Here is a 19,819-nt window from a genome sequence, read left to right as displayed (position 1 = left end):
ACAAGCATTTTCCAACATGCATTTAGCCCACGGTGTTCACACTGGACTGTTGCTACCCGATATCAGCGCATGTCCGCCACCTACATGTGGAAGAGGCTTGGTGCGAAATTTTGTAGCGGTGTGAATCCGTGAATTTCCTTTCACAGCTCTGTTCCAATAAATGAAAGACTTGGTGTTAGAAGTCCGGCCGCAATCTTTAATTTTCCCTCCATGGTCAATTTTCGAACCATTGGCCTTTCTGTGAACTAAAAAGGGTGCCATCCATTCGTCACTAACGAATCGGAGTCCCTGATTGGTCCACTGCCAGGAAATAGTCTTAAAAAGTTGTGTCGCCATGGAGTTTTGAAGGCAGAAGCCCAAACTGCATATTTACATAGACTTTACTTTGAAAGTGTTGCTTGAACGAGCTCGTGAACGTAGCTTTAAAGTCGCTTTTGCTCCTCCTTTTTTCTCACCTTTGACTTAAACGTGCCATAAAGACATCAAAATAAAAATCCAAAATGGTGAGAAGTAACTGTTGAGCATGCAGAGCCGGTCGTGGGCGTTACCTGTTACTCTGCTGCAGCGGCTCGCTGCCCTTCCTCCAGGAGATCACGCCCCAGGGAGACATCTTGGGCCTGCACTCGACGAGCATGTCTCCTCCCACCTTCACCATCGTCTGGCTCCTCAGCTGATTGTGGGAAAAATCGGGGGCAGCAGCTGTGGGAGAAACCAACACATCATAATATTTGATTAAAAAAGAAATCCTACATTTTTTCTGATATCTGTAAGGAAAAAAAAAAAGCTTTCTTTATTGAGAAGATTTCACATCGGAGGACTTTGCATACGACCACTTAGATCTGTGTTATTTCTCGGGTGTGGACGAATAAATCTTATTTTATGACATGTTAATGTCAGCGTGGGTTTTTTATTTCCACGTCTCCCAGCTCCCTGTGGGGCTAATAATCAGCCGTACAGCATGCGCCAGAGACCGCTTACGCTCGGTGACATCCCTGAAAGCTGTTAGCCGTTGTGTGGGATTAATGCCGCTATGGTTTCCTCACGATGTGGAGAGCGGAGGAGGATCTCCTAAACTGCTGTATGATCTGATAACAAGGAGGTACTTTAACAAAAAAAAAACATTTTCCAAGTAAGAAGTTGGCCTTAAATCAAAAATAACAAAAGATTTTTTTAGTTACAAACAATAAATGTCTATAAGTGTGTGGACTTTTATTCTGAAAGGCAACCTTTGGTGGAAACATGTTTTTTCGTGTTTTTTGTGGACATCCTCACATCTACCAGGAAAAATACACACTTCTGGTTATTTCCTAGCTTAAATATCTTATTTATTTTTGATATAAGACTAGGGCTGCACGATATGAGGAAAACTTTCGATATGCGATATAAGTGATCAATATGGCGATAACGATATAATTTGCGGTATATGAACAAATAGAAAAATAACCAAAAACATCATTCCCATTTCATTGCAACAGTTTAAAAATTATACTCCAAATGACCCTCATTGACATAGGTGACAATCGTCTAACATCATAGGCCTCCATCTGATTGGTAAACAATGGGTAAGCGTCCATCTGATTGGTCAAAACATAAAGTGATTTATTTGATGCGTTAAATGCTTCAAGCTGCCATAACATTGTTTTAACACATTTTGGGTTTATGATTTATTGCGATATTCACAGTCTTTCGCGATATGCATATTGCAGAGCTGGATATAACGATAAATTTTCGGTATATTGTGCAGGCCTATATAAGACATAACTAACTTACTAGTAACTATATATATATATATATATATATATATATATATATATATATATATATATATATATATATATAGTTTTCTATCTACATAATATATAGATATACAACTATTTTTTGAGCAAAATGAGCATTTATAGCTCATTTCAAGATTTAATTTAGTCTTGAAAGAGAAAACATCACAACTTATTTGATGAAATCTCATCAAGACAAATTCTGCTTGTCCTATTGGCAGATTTGATCACTTATAACACAGGAAAAACATCTTGTATTTTATCTTTTTTACTAGTTTTGAGAAGGTCAGATTCAGTGGCATGAAGCTTTTATTTTGTTAAGAAAACAATTTTATTTTGTGTCATCTTCCTTTAAGACAGTTTGGTAATTCTCCCCCTGATGATGGAATTGTGCTTTTTTAAGGTGGAAATGGTCTGCAGACCCTAAAAGCGTTGGTGGGTGTTTGTTTGTTTCCTTTTCATTGGAAGTGGAAGGAGCGTTGCCGGGGGCGATGTGAATGTATTGATTTAGGATTTAGTTTTTGCAGTTAAGTCCTGCATCACAAGTTCAAAACAAGTCATCACGTTCAATTAAACAGTTTTACTGACTTGTGACAACTTTAGGTCAAGTTTTTGAGTTCAAATTTGACTTTTTCTGGCTTTTATACAAGTTTTCTACGTCTACAATCAAGTCTGATAAATTGTAAAGCGGATTCTCAACAAATTCTTTGAAGTGACTCAGCATCAAAGCTGCAATGAGTCAGAAGAGATCTTGTGTGTGTGTGTGGGGGGGGGTCGTCTCTTCTGATCCACTTTACTCACAAACATCCATCTGCTGCTTCCTCACACTTAATAAAGAGGAGCTTTTTTTCTTTTCTATTGGAGACGATCTCATGTCTTGGCCTCCTTCCCCGGGTCTGGAACGCGATCGGGATGAGATGCGTTAACGGAGAATGAAAGCCGCCACCGGCTGGAGCGGAGATTGACAGACAGAGCTGGTGTGTGTGTGTGTGTCTGTGTGTGTATGTGTGTGTGTGTGTGTGGGGAGGGACCATTCATCAAGCAGCGCACCATTCATCACTGTCAGTTGAGCACATTCGACTCATAATTAATGCTTTTCAATTAGTGGCCAATCAGAGAGAGGCCGGGGGGGTCACCTGATCAGCTGTGAAAGAAGAGGAGGTGGAGGAAGAGCGAGTGCAGCTATTTGATCCTTGCAAATCTTGGTTTTTAGACCTTTAAAATAATGTTTTTCTCTTTGGTCGACACCTTTACAAGCTTCTCTCAAAATCAGAGCAGTTTTGAAATTATTAGTCTCATTAGGGATCTAGAAATGAGAACATTATTTGAAAAATGAGTCCAAATCCTTTTGCTCTATACTCCTGACCATAGAAAAACTTAATTTAAGACCACTGACATTTTGGATCAATTTATTAAGATTCTATTTTAAATATCAATAAATGTTGACATGTTAGACTGACATTCAATGTCATTTTTTTTTAGAAATTTTCTTTTGGATTTATATTCTAAGAATATGAAGATTTAAAGTTGTACTCAAATTGTATTGTCATTTTGTTCCCATTATGTTCTTAACTGAGTCATTTCCACAACTTGAACTAGTCTGTTTTGTCAGTGTGTTAAAAATGAAATACAATTAGAACCATAGTTTCTACACTTTAGGGTGCATTTAAAAGCAGAGCTGAGTATCTCCAATCATTTCCAGATTCTATTTTATTCATCAGAGCCTGAATCTATTCATTTCACAATTTTTTTCAATTCTTTCAATCTACTCAACTCGATTTTGAATTTACATGACTTGCACATTTAGACACATTTGTATAGAAATACATTTTTAATCTATATATGTTTTGAAGGTATGTATAATGACCTGAATTGTAAAATTCATTAGTAAAATAATAAACCAATAAGATTGTTAACACCGTACAGTGTTCCATGGTTTCTCAATGGAGAAGCTCCAACAAAAATGTGCAGATCATTAACATTGTAAAGACTCTAAACTTGCTCATATTATGAAATAATTGTTCTGCCTCTCCTGGAGAGCGTTTCAGTTCGACCAATAGATGGAGTTCATGCTACAGCATGATCTTTATTCAAGAGGATTTGAGCAAAAAATGGTGCTTCAGACCACAAATATTTACTTTTAAATACATTTTTCTTTAATAGAGTTTGGAAAATTGATGGCTGTGAGTATATAAAGCTGTTTGTTTAGTCCGCACTGTGTGTTTAAGTCAAAAGAGTGTTAGCATTAGCCGTTCCCAGGGAAATTCCATTATACGTTAGCATCAAGCTAGCGGAGTTTGGCTTTACTGCTGTTATGCGTTAAGTCACAGGAAAAGGATATTAAAGATCGATCTCTACTTTTATGGATGGATTTAAAGATTTTATCGTCTTAGCCCTACTTAAAAGGCTTAATCAAACAAAAACAAAAACACAATAGTGTGCGTTATATATGGATGTTTTCTAGTTGTTCTAGTTGTGCTTACTGATGTCGAAGGGATTTTGAGGTAAAGGTGCTTTGAGAAAGCGTTCTGAGAAAGTCTGTTTTTACAAACAAGTCTAAGCGTTATTGTTATATACACTAATGTGGCTAACGTGTAGCAGTGTCAGGCTGTGTGTTTTTACGTGTTACTAACAAGATTGGGAGTTAGTGTAGTCACAGTAACGTTTGTTTCAACATAATCAGTCCATTTTTCTGTTTTTCTTGTATTGCAAACTAGGTTGGGTTAGGTGACGTGCAGCAGAGTCGGACGGTATTTTTTTCCCCCGTTACTAGCAAGTTAAGCGTTAGCGTCTTAGCCTTAACAGTCCTTTTTTAAAAGCTGCAAACAAGTTGGGATGTTTTTGTAAATACGCTAGCACGACTAAATTGTAGCAGTGTCAGGCGGTGTTTTTTTACATGTAAGTAATGAGATAAGGACTTAGCATAGTGCTTGTTTTAGCCTAATCAGTATGTTTTTTTACGTGTTGCAAACCAGGTAGTGTGTTGTTAATGCGGGTAACATGTAGCGGTGTTGTTTTATTTTATTTTTTTTATCCTTACGAGTTGACAGTTGTTTTAGCGGTATCAGTCTCTCTTTTTTTTCCGAGTTGCAAACAAGGCTGGGAGTATTGTAAAAACGCTAACGCGGCTAACGCTTCTAATGTGTAGCGTGTCCCAGACAAGTTCTAAAATTGTTGTGAACACAGTTAAAGATTTATTTCTGACTCTTGAGTCGCCTAATGCGCCTTATGGTTCGGTGTTCCTTATAGACGACATAAGTTCTAAAATAGATCAATCATTGATGGTGCACCCAATGGTGTGGAAAATACAGAACATAATTCCATTTTTCAATTCAATTTGATTTATATAGCCCAATATTACAACAATAGTCGTCTCATTGTGATTTGTACAGAAAAACAAACAAAAAAAATGCTTAGAAATAGCAAAAATCACATGTATTATTCAGCTGTTTAACATTCAATCTTAAGTTATTCCAACAGCTTTTTAGCTTATGTTGCCTTTTCTGAATGGTTGTATAAAACCTTTTATCTAGATGTTGATATTTTAAAAGATTTCTTGTAAATTACTTGCAGAGTGTAGAGATAATTGTGCTACTTTCTAGTTATTTTCGTCTCAGGTGAGTGTTCTTTTCCTACTTTTAGGCCTCGTCTCTTTGCAGTGAGCTCCTTACCGATGACTCTGAGCTCGGCGTTGGAGTAGACCTCGCCGTGCTTGTTCCCCGCCACACACTGGTACATCCCCGTGTCAGACAGGGTCAGGCGGCTGATAGACAGAACCCCATTTGCAACCTGTATGCGCTCCTGTGGACACAGAGACACGCGCCTTTAAAACTTTCCTCCCCACCGCCCTGCAGCTCATCTGCATGAAAACAGCCCGACATGAATTATAGTGCAGAAGTGACACACGTGGCAATAAATCTAGGTTTTCATCACTAATGGAGGGAAAGGCTTGGGTGGATGGAGGCAGGCTAGCAGAAAATGACCCTAATCAATCTACATGTTTATGAGAGTGAAATAAAACCGTGCCCTATTTATATCTGCACCCGCACCGCCGGGCCCGTTTCCCCTTCAGCGAGGGGAGGGGACACGAGGTGCAGGAATATCATAACATCTGAAGATTGCTTCTGAGGAACTCCAGGAACGCAGTGTACATACAAAGCGGCGCGTACGTGCAAGAGCTGCGCCTGCTGTTCGTCTGCCTGGACTACAGCCCGCTAAAAACCCACAGGTAAATCACAGCAAACCAGGAAACTGCAATGCAGCATGGGAGGAAAAAAAAAACACACAACTGCATTCAAAGTCCTCAACTTCAATTAAATAAAGACCCAATCTGATGAAAATGGGATTTTTGCCATGTTCTTCTGACATTTTTCTGAAGATGGAGGACATATTTAAAGAAAATTAAGTTAAAAACTGCATTTCTAAGTATTTTTTATTATTTAAATCAATGTGAATCAGGAGTAGGCACATTTTTTTGAAATAGATCATGTTGATTATGAAGAAAATACGCTAGGCGGGCTACAAGCTCAGCAATAGAGAGGGGGAGAGGGGCGGGCTTGTTCTATGCCACAGCTCGGTGATGAATTTATTTATTTTTCTTTCTGAGATGAATTTCTAATGAGCTCCTGTCGCTCTGCAGAAACTTTGGCCAAGAAAACGACAGTTTCTTTTAAATTTGAGCTAAAACAGCATAATCACATTTTGAAGACCAATGGGAAGGCTTTTACAATAGAACAAAATGGGATTGGAGTGCGACCATGAAGTGTTGCCACGGCGATGATGTGGAGAAGAAATTGACACAACAAATGCAAATGTGAACTTTGTAATGAGTTTATAAGAAAAAAAAAATCTGCCAACAGAAAAGTATTTTAAAAAATAGCTTGAAATAAAACAAATAAAATCCTACTTTCGTAATTTGTGTTTTTCATGTTGCCAGATTTGTTTCGTTTTTTTAAAGGAAAAATCTCTTATTTTTAGGATGTTTTAAATAAAAACAAAGTCATTCAACCTCAGTAAATAGTTCATTTTAACTCCAGAGACTTAGCCAGAAACCCATTCTGGCATCATTGTACTTTAGTAAAACTGACTTTATGTTAGTTAACTTTACATCTGTAAAACTAACTAAGTCAGTTAACTTTATTTGGTAAAACTAACTTTATGTTAGTTAACTTTACATCAGCAAAACTAACTAAGTCAGTTAACTTTATTTGGTAAAACTAACTTTATGTTATATAACTTTACATCAGCAAAACTAATTTTATGTTAGTTAAATGTACATCTGTAAAACTAACTAAGTTAGTTTCATTTACTTTAGTAAAACTAACTAAGTTAGTTTAATTTACTTTAGTAAAACTAACTAAGTTAGTTTAATTTATTTTAGTAAAACTAACTAAGTTAGTTTCATTTACTTTAGTAAAACTAACTAAGTTAGTTTAATTTACTTTAGTAAAACTAACTAAGTTAGTTTAATTTATTTTAGTAAAACTAACTAAGTTAGTTTAATTTACTTTAGTAAAACTAACTTTAAGTTAGTTTACGCTAGCAAGGTGTTACTCATCCATGCAACTCTTTACATTAATATCTCAGCTTTCCACCTAAAGACAAATTTATGTTAGTTCAAACATTTTGGAAAGTGTTCTATATCTGCTTTGTTCAGTTCAGTATCATGTTAATCTGGAATTCATGTAATCTCAAGACAAGAATGAGCTCAAAATAGGTTTTGTGCTAAAAATATTACATTTATTAAGAAAAAACCTGAACTATCTTGGTAAAATCCAGTAAAATCAAAATACAGAACAATGAGTTGCTAAACCCAGAGTATATAGATAGTTTTAGGAAACGTGTGTGCTAGGCTAAAACTCAGCAGGATCCTTGCATCATCTGAGTCTGAGCCTCCTCCAGATCAGGTTCTTGCGTCACCGCTCCATAGTGGCAGTCGTGCATCTTTGTGTCCACTTCCGCCTCCCAAAACGCCGTCAGTTTCCCTCCATCCCCTCTATATCCCATCACAAGCGCATCTGAGCTGCGGCCTCGGCGGATGAAGGCGGCGTCACCAGAAAAGCGGAGCGCCTGAGCTTCCACGCGTCTCCGGACGCACACGACGAAATAGCCCTTCTGGCGAGGGAGGCAAATGGTGGCATATATCAGTCTGCGCTCGGGCCGCTCTCCTATTTTACAGCTGCTATTAATTAACCATGACGTTCCACTCATATCAGCAGTTTCTCATGCGGGGGACCTGGGGGGACCATCTGCACACCTTCTGCTGAGCAATACTGATTGGCAATGTCATTGCCAGCAACAGGAAGGTGAAGGTTTGAGGAGGGAAAAAAATGGCCCCCTTCCTACAAGTGAGGAAAATACAGGGATTTCATTGTTTCATGAGGAAGTTTATTTGAGGAAAAACATCTATATGACCAGAATAAGTCACACTTGAATTCATAAAGATGGACGTTTTGGTTGAAATATTTGGAGGAACTGTGGCAGATTCCCAGCCTGGCTGAAGCTGTGAGGAAGTCGGCTGCAGGCAGATGGCGAGTCACTGAGCGGGGGTCTTGTTGTGGAGGGGTTGCTCATCACAGGGATCAAGGAGCTCATTTTGGTCCCAAAACTCTTCCAAGTCAGTAATCCAGAGATGCATCAGGTTTTTTGTTTTCAGCTTCTAAATGCTGAGAGTGTCAGGAAACCATGCCGACGTCCTGTGACTCTCTGCATCCATGAGTGGTGATGGGGACTGTTTGGATTTTATCCGGGGCTAAACTTTTGAAATGGTCGAGGTGCTTAAACAAAAATGAGATAACATGCTGATTTGAGTGTGACGCAGCGGTGCCAAAGGCGCTTGAACGTGCAACCCGCCATCAACGGACCACTTTCATTGGAAAGTCCATGTAAAGGTCTGGAAATGCAACTTTTGAGCTTCTGTGTTCAAAACGTTCAAGTAGCTAGAAAAGTTTGTAGGACCGTTTTTTTTTAATCTACGTACACACAGTACCAACCAAGTGTTGCCCCGCCCCCTTTCCTTCTAATTTGATCTGTTTTTTTGTTTTTGTTTTTTTTGCTACCAGTCTTGCAGCTATGAAAGCTTTTTGCACTCAATAACAACTAAAAACTTGTGATCTCCATAATTTTCGTTCTAATATTCTTAAGAACTACAAAAACAAAGAATCCACTGGGCTCTGACCTCATCTGCTCAGGAAAACTAGAAGATGAGCTGCAAATAAAAGTCGAAAAGTCACAAAGCTTCACAGAGCAAAACGTTGAAGAATTATTAAATATTGACAGCAATGAACTGTTTACTATTGTTTGTGAGTCAGTTCCACCCCATGACAATGTTGGGCACAAAGCAGCGACGTCCTAAGGTCACCAGCTGGACGCTCAGGTAGTGGGTGTGGTCTCGCAGTCTGTCTTTCAAGATATTCTTAAAATGTTTTTTTTAACCCCTTTTTTTCTGTTTTTCACTATTATTTTTTTAGAACGACAACAGTTGTAGTAGTTGGGATGTTTTTGACATTATTTGTGATGAAGTTGCTATTGTTTTGGGGGTGTTTTTGTGTACTTTGTTGACGGTCCCTGCCTGCCTCTGCAGCTTCACCATCACAAACATCAAGCAAAAGCAAACCTCAAAACTCAGAACAGGGGCATCTTATTTATTGAAAAACTCTGGATGTAGCACATTTTCTGCATTGCCACAAACACAAATAAACAGGTCACAGCACAGAAACTTTTTTTTGTTGCTTATTTAAGGTAAATTTTCTCATTTTAAGCATTTTTGGGACTTATTTCTACAAGGCCTTTTTTTTTGCAGTGCAGGACAATTTATTAGAGCTTACCCGATTAGAACGGTAAGACAAATCTGCTGTGCGTGCTCGTTTGTATTCATTACTTTGTTGCCAGACTAAGAAGAACCTGAGATCTGAGCTCATAAGTGGCTTTGGAACAAAAACGGGATTTAATCCAGTGAAGGATTGGAAAAGCAGGAACTTTCAGCTGCAGAATGAGGCGGATCTCCATAAAAAGAAAAAAAAAAACATCCCATTCTCTCCTCAAACTCTCAGATGTTTTCTTTCAGATCTTTAAAAAGCAGAACTTTACTTCGAGTGCTCTACAGTAATCCATCTGTACGCCGCTGCCTTAGTGCTCTGCATGGCCTGAATCTGGTTTCACAGCAGAGTTTCCCCTTAATTACACAGTCAGCTTAAATCCTGAAGACACTTTCCTTTAGAGCAAGAACACACAAAAAAACAACTCCAGGAAAGCTGAAATCTCTCATTTTCAAAATAAAAGTCCATTCTTGTAAATCAAATGGAAACAAACAAATTATTGTGTTCTAAATGTAAGAAACTGCAAAGTGCTGCGCTGCACCGCCAGAAGGACCTCCATCGATTCGCAGCAATAAATAACAACAAATGGTGGCCCGTCGTCCTGCTGCTTCTCCCCGTGCTGACCTTTTCCCTCTTCCACTCATTAAGCCGCCGTGGTTAATGCTGGCATTTCAAACACCGAAGCACCTTATGCTGAGAAACCCGCTCACCCGTGTACGCCGCGCATCCCTCTATAATGACGACGCGCACGCGGACATCAGAGGGATGTCTTAGCACGCCGGGGCGTTATTGGACGTAGCTGAGGCTAAGCAGGCGCTGCGACTGTTGCCGTGACAACAATGACAATCACTGGCTATGTCTATATTTCCTCCCAAATGTTTAAATAAGAACATTTTCCGAAGACTATGAATCCACTTTGTTTTGATGATGAAAACTCGGATACTTTTAAAAAAATTAGCTTAAAAAGCATTACTACTATTGCTATGCGAGTGTTGACGCAATTGATAAAATTTAAACTAATTCCGAAGCATGGAAGAGCAGGTTTGCGTTCATATGTAACAGTTTAAAGAAAGGAAGTGTTTGCGGAAACAATGTTAATCAGCTGATTCTGATGTGGAGAAAAGTGGCTTTGCACCAATATCGGAAGCCAATTTTCTCCATTTAAGAATACATCGGAATGTGATTAATTGTGAAAACATTAAAAGGCTTACGGTAGATCAAAGCAACAGCTCCAGTTTTAAGGCGTTAAATAAAGAGTTTTAAAAATTGATTAATTACACATCTGTTCAGATCTGTATTTGCTATCTCGTGGAAAAAGTCAATAAAGTTAGTAAAGTCAGGAGTTTTGACATTAGATGGAGTATTCAATGTAGGTTGAATCTAGTTTTGACAGAAAACTTTTTTAATCGCTACGTCTTTTAACAAAGCTAATTTTTGTCAACAATTAGAACATGAAGTGTTGAGAAAAACTACAGGAAAAAGATCAAAATAACTTTAATCCTTACTGTTATAACTTGACTATTTAACTCCTGAGATGTCGTCGGCGACGGCAAAATAACATACTTTTTGGACTGCCATAACTCTTGACTGTTTACACAATAATCGTAATTTCAACATTCCTGATGCAAAAAGAAGAAGCTTTTGTACATGTCGGAATCAGCTGGTTTCCGTTGATCGCGTAAACACTTCACTGATGTAAATCGTTGCATATCCCTTGTACTATCTTGTGGGGTCCAGATGACCCCACTCCCAACGTTAACGTGCCTCCAAGGTCTTATGGACCCCACTAGACAGTGCGCTGAACCTTTTTGCTTCAATGATTCTTGATCTTCACTGGTTTCCCTGAATTACATGAAATCCTCTTCACCTTTGTCATGGTAGGGATAACACGTCAATGTGTGGGGTCATTTTGACCCCATAAGATAGCACAAGCGATATCAGTGCAAAGTTGCTTTTCTCTACTTCAGAATCAGCTGGTTTACGTTAAACGGTTGAAGAATCATGGGAATCCCAAGAACGTCAACGCTGGAGCTAAATATTTGGTGTTAAAGATAGGATGCAGAAACTTTGGCCAAAATAAAGAAATCTTATTTCTCATACCTCAGAGGTAAAGTGAAGTGTATGATGAAAGAAGGACAAAAGCTAAAATGAAAGTAGGATATGATGGATTCAAGCAGAAACTTTGACTTTCATTTGTTTTGGTTTACTAGAAACACTTGTGAAGGGCTGTGGATGGCATCAGGAGGTTTGTGCTGAAAGCAGGTCTTTATGTAGATACTGAAACTCCAGCTGACTCGAAAACCTTCTCCGGCCCCTCAGTGGCTCAACTGGTAGTAAATGTGCATAAGGTGGGTTTGTTTGGAGCATTTGGGCCACATCTTTTCTTGAAAACTTGCTGCCAAATGTATTAAGGTCATCTTTAGATATTTAAGCCACACTACACACGGTAACCCAACGCTGATCCAAGTCTCTAGCTTTTGGAGATCAACGTTCCAGGGTGGTAGACGATGCTAAACTCAACAGGAGGGGCTTTCATGCAGCAGATTCACCTCCGTGGACTCCAGGTTCTCTCCGTTCTTCATCCACCTATAGGAAGGCTTGGGCTTCCCGGTAGCTTTGCATTCCCACACCAGTGAGTCGTCTATGAGCTTCTGGACGTCTTGGGGCTTCTCGATGAGATGAGGAGGCGCTGGAGAAACAATGGGAGGCACAATGAGTGAGACTGTTGGCACTTCAGTCAATGTCAGGTAAATTTGATCTATTTAGTTCTTGTAATTCAACTTTCAGATGGTTTATGGTGTATACTTACAGTGGGGCAAAAAAAGCATTTAGTCAGCTACCAATTGTGTAAATTCTCCCTCTTAAAAAGATGAGGTAAGCCTGTCATTTCCATCATAGGTGTACCTCAACTATGAGACACTAAATGGGAACAAAGATCCAGAAAATCACACTGAATTTTAAAGAATTTATTTGTAAAGTGTGGTGGAAAATAAGTATTTGGTCAATAACAAAAGTTCAACTCAATAATTGGTTATATACCCTTTGTTGGCGATGACAGCAGTCAAATGTTTTCTGTAAGTCTTCACAAACTCCCTCCAAAGATTTTCTATGGGGTTGAGACCTGTGTGTGACCTGCGTGCATCGTGAAAGGTTTGCCCATTTCACGTTCACGGACAGCCTGTATCCACCTATAATAGCAGTTGCGGCTAAAGCAGTAGTTGAATTTTTGTGAGTAGATCAAAACATCATACAGGCATCACAGAAAAGAAGATCATACAAAACAGTTTGAGGGACTTTTTAGAGACACGTTTTCAAAGTCAGGTTCAGCACACATCTCTGAAAGTTTAATGTCAGGTGTTTTTTAAAGGGAAAAATGATAGCTCCATCAACGGTCCCACAACAGGACCACATTTAATGAAACCTTTGTAAATGATGGTATAATTACACAGGAATGGAATTGATCCTCCTTCTGTCATTTGAGTAAGTCAAGTCAAGTAAATGATCAAACCCTGAGAAAGAGGTACATAAAACCAGATCTACAGAGACCTTGATGTGAGGCGCCCTCCACATTCCCCTTGATGTGTAGGTCAAACCCTCAGCCGTCCCATATCACACGCGGCCAGCGGCGGAACAAGGAAGACGACCACGGCTGTACGTTTCCAATCTAAAAACCTTAAGTAATGTCACTCTCAAGGACTGACCTTTAGTGGAGGCTTTTTCACTAACATCTTGCACTAATTAGCTCTCGCCGAACAATGTTCGGGAAGGGAAACACAAAGAATTCCAGTAGCTACAAATCTTCCAGACTTTGCTGTAGAGAATGTGTGGTTCCTCCACAAGCAAAAGGCCAAAACAAAGAGGGGTGATGAATGAGCGTTGGGGGTTGCAGATGTCTAGTTCAAAACAGATTTCTTTGTAGATCTGCATCTCATAGTTTGCAAAGAGTTCACAGAAGCCTGGCTGTATCTTTTGAAATTGGCAAAAAACTGAACTTTTTGTACCGCGCTTTCACTGCCAAGCAGCCTCAGTCTGTCACTTCACCTGCTGCCTCAACCCTCGGACGAGGCTCGCCAAATGAAAGCAGGCAGCCCATCTCAGGCTGCGGCGAGCCCGGAGTGCAAACAATCAGGCCCGATGTCAAGCAGCTAAAGCCGAAGAAAAGATGGGATTTAAACCCCCCCCCCTCTTATCAGTAAAATCACCCTAAGATAATGCAGCTGTAAATCTGCAGGAAGACGTGGAAATAAAAGGGTAGCGAAACAAACCTCTCTCTTTGGCTTCCGCGGCTTATCACATCAACCAAAGGAAGGCTTTTATAGACAATGTATATGTTTTGAGCTTCAGAGCCGCATAAATAGTAAATCTGCTGCTTGCAAGTTGGATGTTATTGTGAATATGTTAAGCCAGCTAACACGTAGAAGGGATTTTTTTTTATTTCCTGCTAATAAGTTTCACAGTATCGTTTCTTTTAGTGGTATCAGTTTCTATTTTTATGAGTTGCAAACAAGCTTGGAAGTTACAGGCATTGTGAATACGCTAACGCGGCTAATATTTCTAATGTGGCTAACATATAGCAGTGTCGGACTGTGTTTTTTTTGTGTTACAAACAAGTGTTACTAACGAGTGCTACTAACAAGATTGGAAGTTATCTTAGTAACAATAACGTTTATTTTAGCGGTATTAGTTTGTTTTTTTCATGTGTAGCAAATAAGGTTAGGGGTCACAGGTATAGTGAAAATGCTAACGTGGCTAATGTTTTTGATGTTGCCAATGTGTAGCAATGATAGTGTTTGTATAAACGTGTTACCAACAAGGTTACGAGTTAGGGTAGTCACGGTCACATTTGTTTTAGCAATATCATGTTTTTATGAGTTAAAACAAGGGTAGGGAGTTACAGCTAGGTTATTATGAATATGGTAGCTTCTGTGGCAATAGTGTGACTGACTTTTCTCTGACTCTTGTCTCGCTTGATGAGCCCTATAATTCGGAGGTTGCTGCCCAGATCTTCTACTTGTCTAGTAATTGTATCATTTGACAGACTTTCTTTTGCTCTGGACAAACAATGTCAGCTACTTTCAGCATACATTGTTTTTCCCCGTCACTGAAGGGCTTGCTACGCCGGGCCATTTCCAAAGCCACAACGTAGCTAGCTTCTGTCACAGCTTCACTGGATTTGGCCACTTTTGTAAACATCTGCTGTGCAGCAGAGCCTCATTGTTTTCTTGAAGTTTATCGTTGCGCTCCTTGCCGGTAAATTTGTCATAGCTTTTATGATTTGTAACACAGTGACAATTTATTTTGAATTATTTGAGCATTGCATTTACATGCTTACAAATAAAGCACATGACTTTATCCAGCCCATGAGGTATGACAAAACTGTCCACTTAGCTTGAAAGCGCCTTTTCTTCTCGCCAACACAACGTTTTCCCTCAAAGGAACCTGCTCTGGCTCTCTTTTATTGAGGGCCACGAAAAGTCTTCCAGAGGGCCGGCATTGGGCCTGGGCCGCACTTTAAAAACCCCTGATTTAAACTGTGGTAAATTAGGAGTAGAAAAAGGCCCTTTAAAAAAGGTCAACTTTGTGTCACAGAAAATGAGTGTGGGATATAAGCTAGTGGGAGAGTGTGTAAATAAAGTAAATAAAGGAATGATGGTAAATGACCATAGGTTTACTTCCCACCAACAGTCCCACCCAATTCAGAGGTGAATTTAAAATAAACAACTGCTACTCTGCAGAAACTATGTCCTAGAAAATGACACAGGTATGGTGATTTGGGCTAAAAACAGCAGATTAATCATTAAACAACAGCACGGATGCGTGTGGCTCACGGCGGCTCAACAATTATCTTCAAGTGACTTAAAAATTGATTTTCTCAAAAAAAAAGAGAGCTGACAATGGCCCCTAAGAAAAACCAGGACTACGAAGACCTTAAAAAGCTTTTTGAAGATATCAAAGCTAGTGACCGCTAAGCTAACTCCTCACATGGAGCTAATGGAAGACTTACGAGGATTCCGAGCTCAAAACGAGCAAAAAGATAACCGGGGTGACATTCTGGAGAAAAACTGGACGATGTGGAACAACAACTAAGGAAAAATAATGTCATTTTCCCTGGAATACCGGTCAAACCTCAGGCAATGCTAAATGTAGCTGGAGTTAGCGTTGCTAATGCCAATAGCGCTAGCATTGCTAGCAGTTCTTCTGAATCTGGGAGTGAGGGAGAGTCTTTGGAACACCAAGTGGTATCATTTCTCACGTCTAAAGGGATTTCCCTGGATCTAAATACCATCGAGACCTGGCACCCGCTCCCCAGGAGAAAGGAGACGGATAAACCATCGATCCTCATCAGGTTTGTGAATCAAAAACACAAGCTAGCTCTGATGAATCAATGGAGGAATCTGAGGGGTTCTGGTGTTTATCTAAACGACCATTTGACCAGAAGGAATGCTGAAATCGCCAAACATGCCAGCTGGCTTCTCAGGAAGCATAAGCAGATTGAGAACACTTGGGTTGAAAGCTGCAGGATTTACGTCAAACCACTCGGTCCACTGGACTGGTCCAAGGTTCTGGTGGTGAACACCATGAAGGACTTTGAGAAGTGTTTGATCACAGACGTCTGAACCAATAAATCAAAGAGTCAAATAGTCAAATAATTTCGAGAAATATGGCGCCTGGATTAATCACTTTCTCCAAAAGTCTGAAGTGACCTGATTTACAGCAGAGTTCTGACCTGCAGACAACTTGACCTCAACTTTCAGCACTGCTGATATCAGCTGAAGAAGGATATGGACCTCAATCTAATGTCTGCAGACATAACATCGAAGAGAACTATAAACTCTGTTTAAACCCAGAATACCGGCTGTTAATCAGCAGAAGAAGGAATACCAACCTTGGTCATTGGACAGAATATAGACCATTTTTTATTTGACTTTACAGCATTACCTTATTATAAAAAATAAAATAAAAATAATAAAATAAATGATTAATCAATTAATGAAAATTGTTAAATTGATTTTCTAATGATATTACTTCACTTGTTCCAAAAATTGAAAAATTGATTCATGATTTTTCTTAATGTAACATAATTTTGCACGTATTTTAACTTTTGATACTTGATCAAATTTTGCTAAGAAAATTTTGGAAACAGTGTTTTGTCTATTTTACTGATATAGTTTTATTTTTATTAATCATATAAATGACTTTTATGAGTAACATAACATGCATTTATTTTGAAAAACTGATCTGCATTTGCCATGTTGATTTCTAAAATAGTTATTTTTACATAATAATTAAGTAATTCATCTTTCTCATGTGCTTTATTGATATTTCAGGATTCTTAATTCTGTCTGATAAAAGCTAGGAACCGGATATTGATAAATCATGTAATAAAATGGTTACGGTATAACAGGGGTGGGATTTTATAAATTCACTTCCTTCCACTCCCTTTCAAGCAATATTTATTAATGTGTCTACATATCCTAAGTTTGATACGTCATTGTATGAATGTATAACTGATGATTGTTTTGTTTTTTTGTATTATACTTATTTGATTGCTTAAAATAAACCATTTCAAATCAAAAGACCACTAGGAACACTTCTACGATCAAAATATGATGGAGTCGGTCTTTAAACTGATAATAATCTACATAGAAGTTGCTTCACAGAGTCATAAAGTATGACTATGTCAAAAATGCACTTTCCTTTTCCTTTGTATGTCACAACAGAGACATTTACAGCCAAAAAGGTTTGGAGTATTTAATGTTATTTAAAATCAATTCCATATCACTCTTTTCCTGGCATGTAGTTGAGTAGCTTTCATGCTGGGAGAGTAGAGAGAACTTTGTCCAAATGGGTGGAAATGGTGATAAATTTCACACCTTTATTTGCTTTGCTCTCACACGTATGAAACTAAAGACGGAATTGGGCCAAACAGCCAAAAAAATAAAGCCCTTCCAAGAGTCAATCATGTGAAGGGGTGTGAACGAGCCCCGAATGGAACGGGGAACAAGACATTAAAAGGGAAAACTGGCGATTCCCACTTGTCCTCTGACTATTGTGTGTTCTTAAGTGCCTCCATCTCTTCACAGCAGCAGGTTTACCAACATGACGTTTTACACATTTTGTGCCAGATTTGCGCTTATGGCAGATATTTTTCCCCTGCTGCTCTCAGCACTCTGAGAAAATCACAGTTTATTTGCACACAAAAAAAAAAAGTAACATTTCCAAGCTTTCAAGCAGACCAGATGTGGCTTTTTTGGTTTTTAATCTAGGGAAAGAACTGAGTAAATAAATAAAAAACTAAATATATAAACAGTTTATTTTAATGAAAGAAAAAAGTTTAAATAAATAAATAAGGTCAAGATGTTTGATGTTAGATGTTTGATTCAAGAGGGTTTTTTTTGCTCTTTCCCTGCACTCTAAGACTTTTATTTTAAGGGCGGACCAGACCAGCAGCTGAGCTTTTATATCTCCCGAACGCTGAATGCTTGCTTAAACTAACAACCTTTTACCTGCCCGTCAAAGCAGATTTAGCCTTTCAGCCATTTTCCCATCACAAATCGGCAATAACCACTCTGTTCAGTAAAGAGGAAAACACTTGTGATCATAAAAGCGTAGGCAGGGCAGAGTTCCTCCCTCTAATCAGCGCTTTGGACACAAAACACAGAGAGGGCTCGACGGTGTGCTGCAGAATCGCTCTTTATGTGCACCCAAAATAAAAACACTAAAAATCCTCCCTCAAACATAAAATACCAGCTCTGCTACAATGCTAGCAGTCATGCTAATCTTCTACAAGCAGCTGCTGGAATGGAGTTCAAACATTAGCGGTAGCGAGCCTGTTTTTAGCCTGAACATGCATGACAGGAAACAGCACGGACTGCTTCTGAGCAGGTTTCTGCTCAGCTAAACCACTAACGGCCAAAGACAGTAGCTAATGCTAGCGTTAGCACGCTAATGCCTCCTCAAAACGGGCCTTTTGTGGGAGTTTATTTAGAATCAATGTATTCCCTCTGTAGAAGCAGCACTTGTGCGGGAAGTGGCTTTCTTTGTGTGACTTAAAGACACAAACACACAATAAGTTGCGGTTTGCTAATAGTAGCCAACATTGCCAAATAAGGAGTGCTAAGCAAATGCTATTTTCAACAGGCTAATGCTGCCTCTTGTTTGCTAGTTAACAGTACAACTTAGGTTATTTTGGTTTTTTATTATTGTAAATTTTCCTTTAAATGTGATCTAATTCAAATTCTGAGCTTTTTGCTTTTGGATTTCCCAGAAGGACAAAGAAAGCCCCCCCTCCAGGATAAATGTGCTAAAACATTGTGGTTTCCTCTTTGAGGCGCACTTAAAAGACTAAAGTTTTTTTCTAAATACAACAGTGCGCCTTATAATCAGAAGCACCTTATAGGTAGATTTTTTCTGGTTATGCTTCCTGATGTCGAACCTTCTAAGAAGTGTCATGGAGCTCAATCAGTTGTCAGTCTGTTTTAGTTTTTTTCTTACGAGTTGTAAACAAGGTTGGGTGTTATTGTAAATTTGCTAACTCAGCTGATGTGTAACAATGTCAGGCTGTGTATTTTCACAATTTTAAGAGTTAGCGTAGTCACAGAAACATTTTTTTTAGCTGTATAAGTCTGTTTATTCATGTCTTGCAAAAAGTTTGGGTTTTACCCGAAAAACGCTAAAGCGGCTAATGTGTAGCGGTTCTGCATTATGCTATATGGTGTTACTACGTCTTACTAATTTGATTGGGGTTAGCTTAGTCACAGTAACGTTTGTTTTAGCGCCATCAGTCTGTTCTTCTAACAAGCTGCAAACAAGCGTGCCAGTTATTGCAAAATACGCTAACGTGGCTAACGTGTAGCGCATTTGCAATAACGGGTGTTATGAATATGCTGATGCACATTCTAACATGGCTAACACATAGCGTAACAAACAAATTCAAGGCTATGTTTGAATTTCTTCCTTACTCAGGACATAACACATTATATAGTCCGTTCGCCATTTTGTAGTGCTGTCCGAATCTACATTTCCAAAATCGAGTGTCCCAGAAATTTCCCAAAAATCTCTGCAAAAAAAACAGCGTGTGTAGATTCTCTTTAGATTGGCGAATATAGACCACAAGGCATTGCGCTGGAACAATTTATATCATAAATGATGATCGCAAGACGCTCATATTAATTAGATTTTACCTTTGTGAAACCGATGATTTCATATTCGCCGTAAAAAAAATAA

At 38.9% G+C, this 19,819-nt stretch overlaps 1 protein-coding gene across 3 annotated transcripts in view; it reads right to left on the bottom strand.

Moving 5' to 3' along the window:
• LOC101167031 (contactin-4-like) overlaps positions 1-19,819 on the bottom strand; it is a 204,682-nt gene that overhangs the window by 58,240 nt on the left and 126,623 nt on the right. For all 3 annotated transcript variants that reach the window (XM_023955100.1, XM_023955099.1, XM_023955101.1), the window contains 3 exons: positions 12,142-12,281; positions 5,447-5,576; positions 549-699 (listed from right to left, as the gene is read on the bottom strand). In XM_023955100.1, the coding sequence (XP_023810868.1) occupies positions 549-699; positions 5,447-5,576; positions 12,142-12,281 (421 nt within the window). The remainder of the gene's footprint in view (positions 1-548; positions 700-5,446; positions 5,577-12,141; positions 12,282-19,819) is intronic.

The sequence above is a fragment of the Oryzias latipes genome, chromosome 5 (assembly GCF_002234675.1).
Source record: "Oryzias latipes chromosome 5, ASM223467v1".
NCBI classification, from domain to species: Eukaryota; Metazoa; Chordata; class Actinopteri; order Beloniformes; family Adrianichthyidae; genus Oryzias; species Oryzias latipes.
The sequence above is the reverse complement of the archived record's forward strand: the minus strand, read 5'-3'. Positions and strand labels throughout refer to the sequence as shown.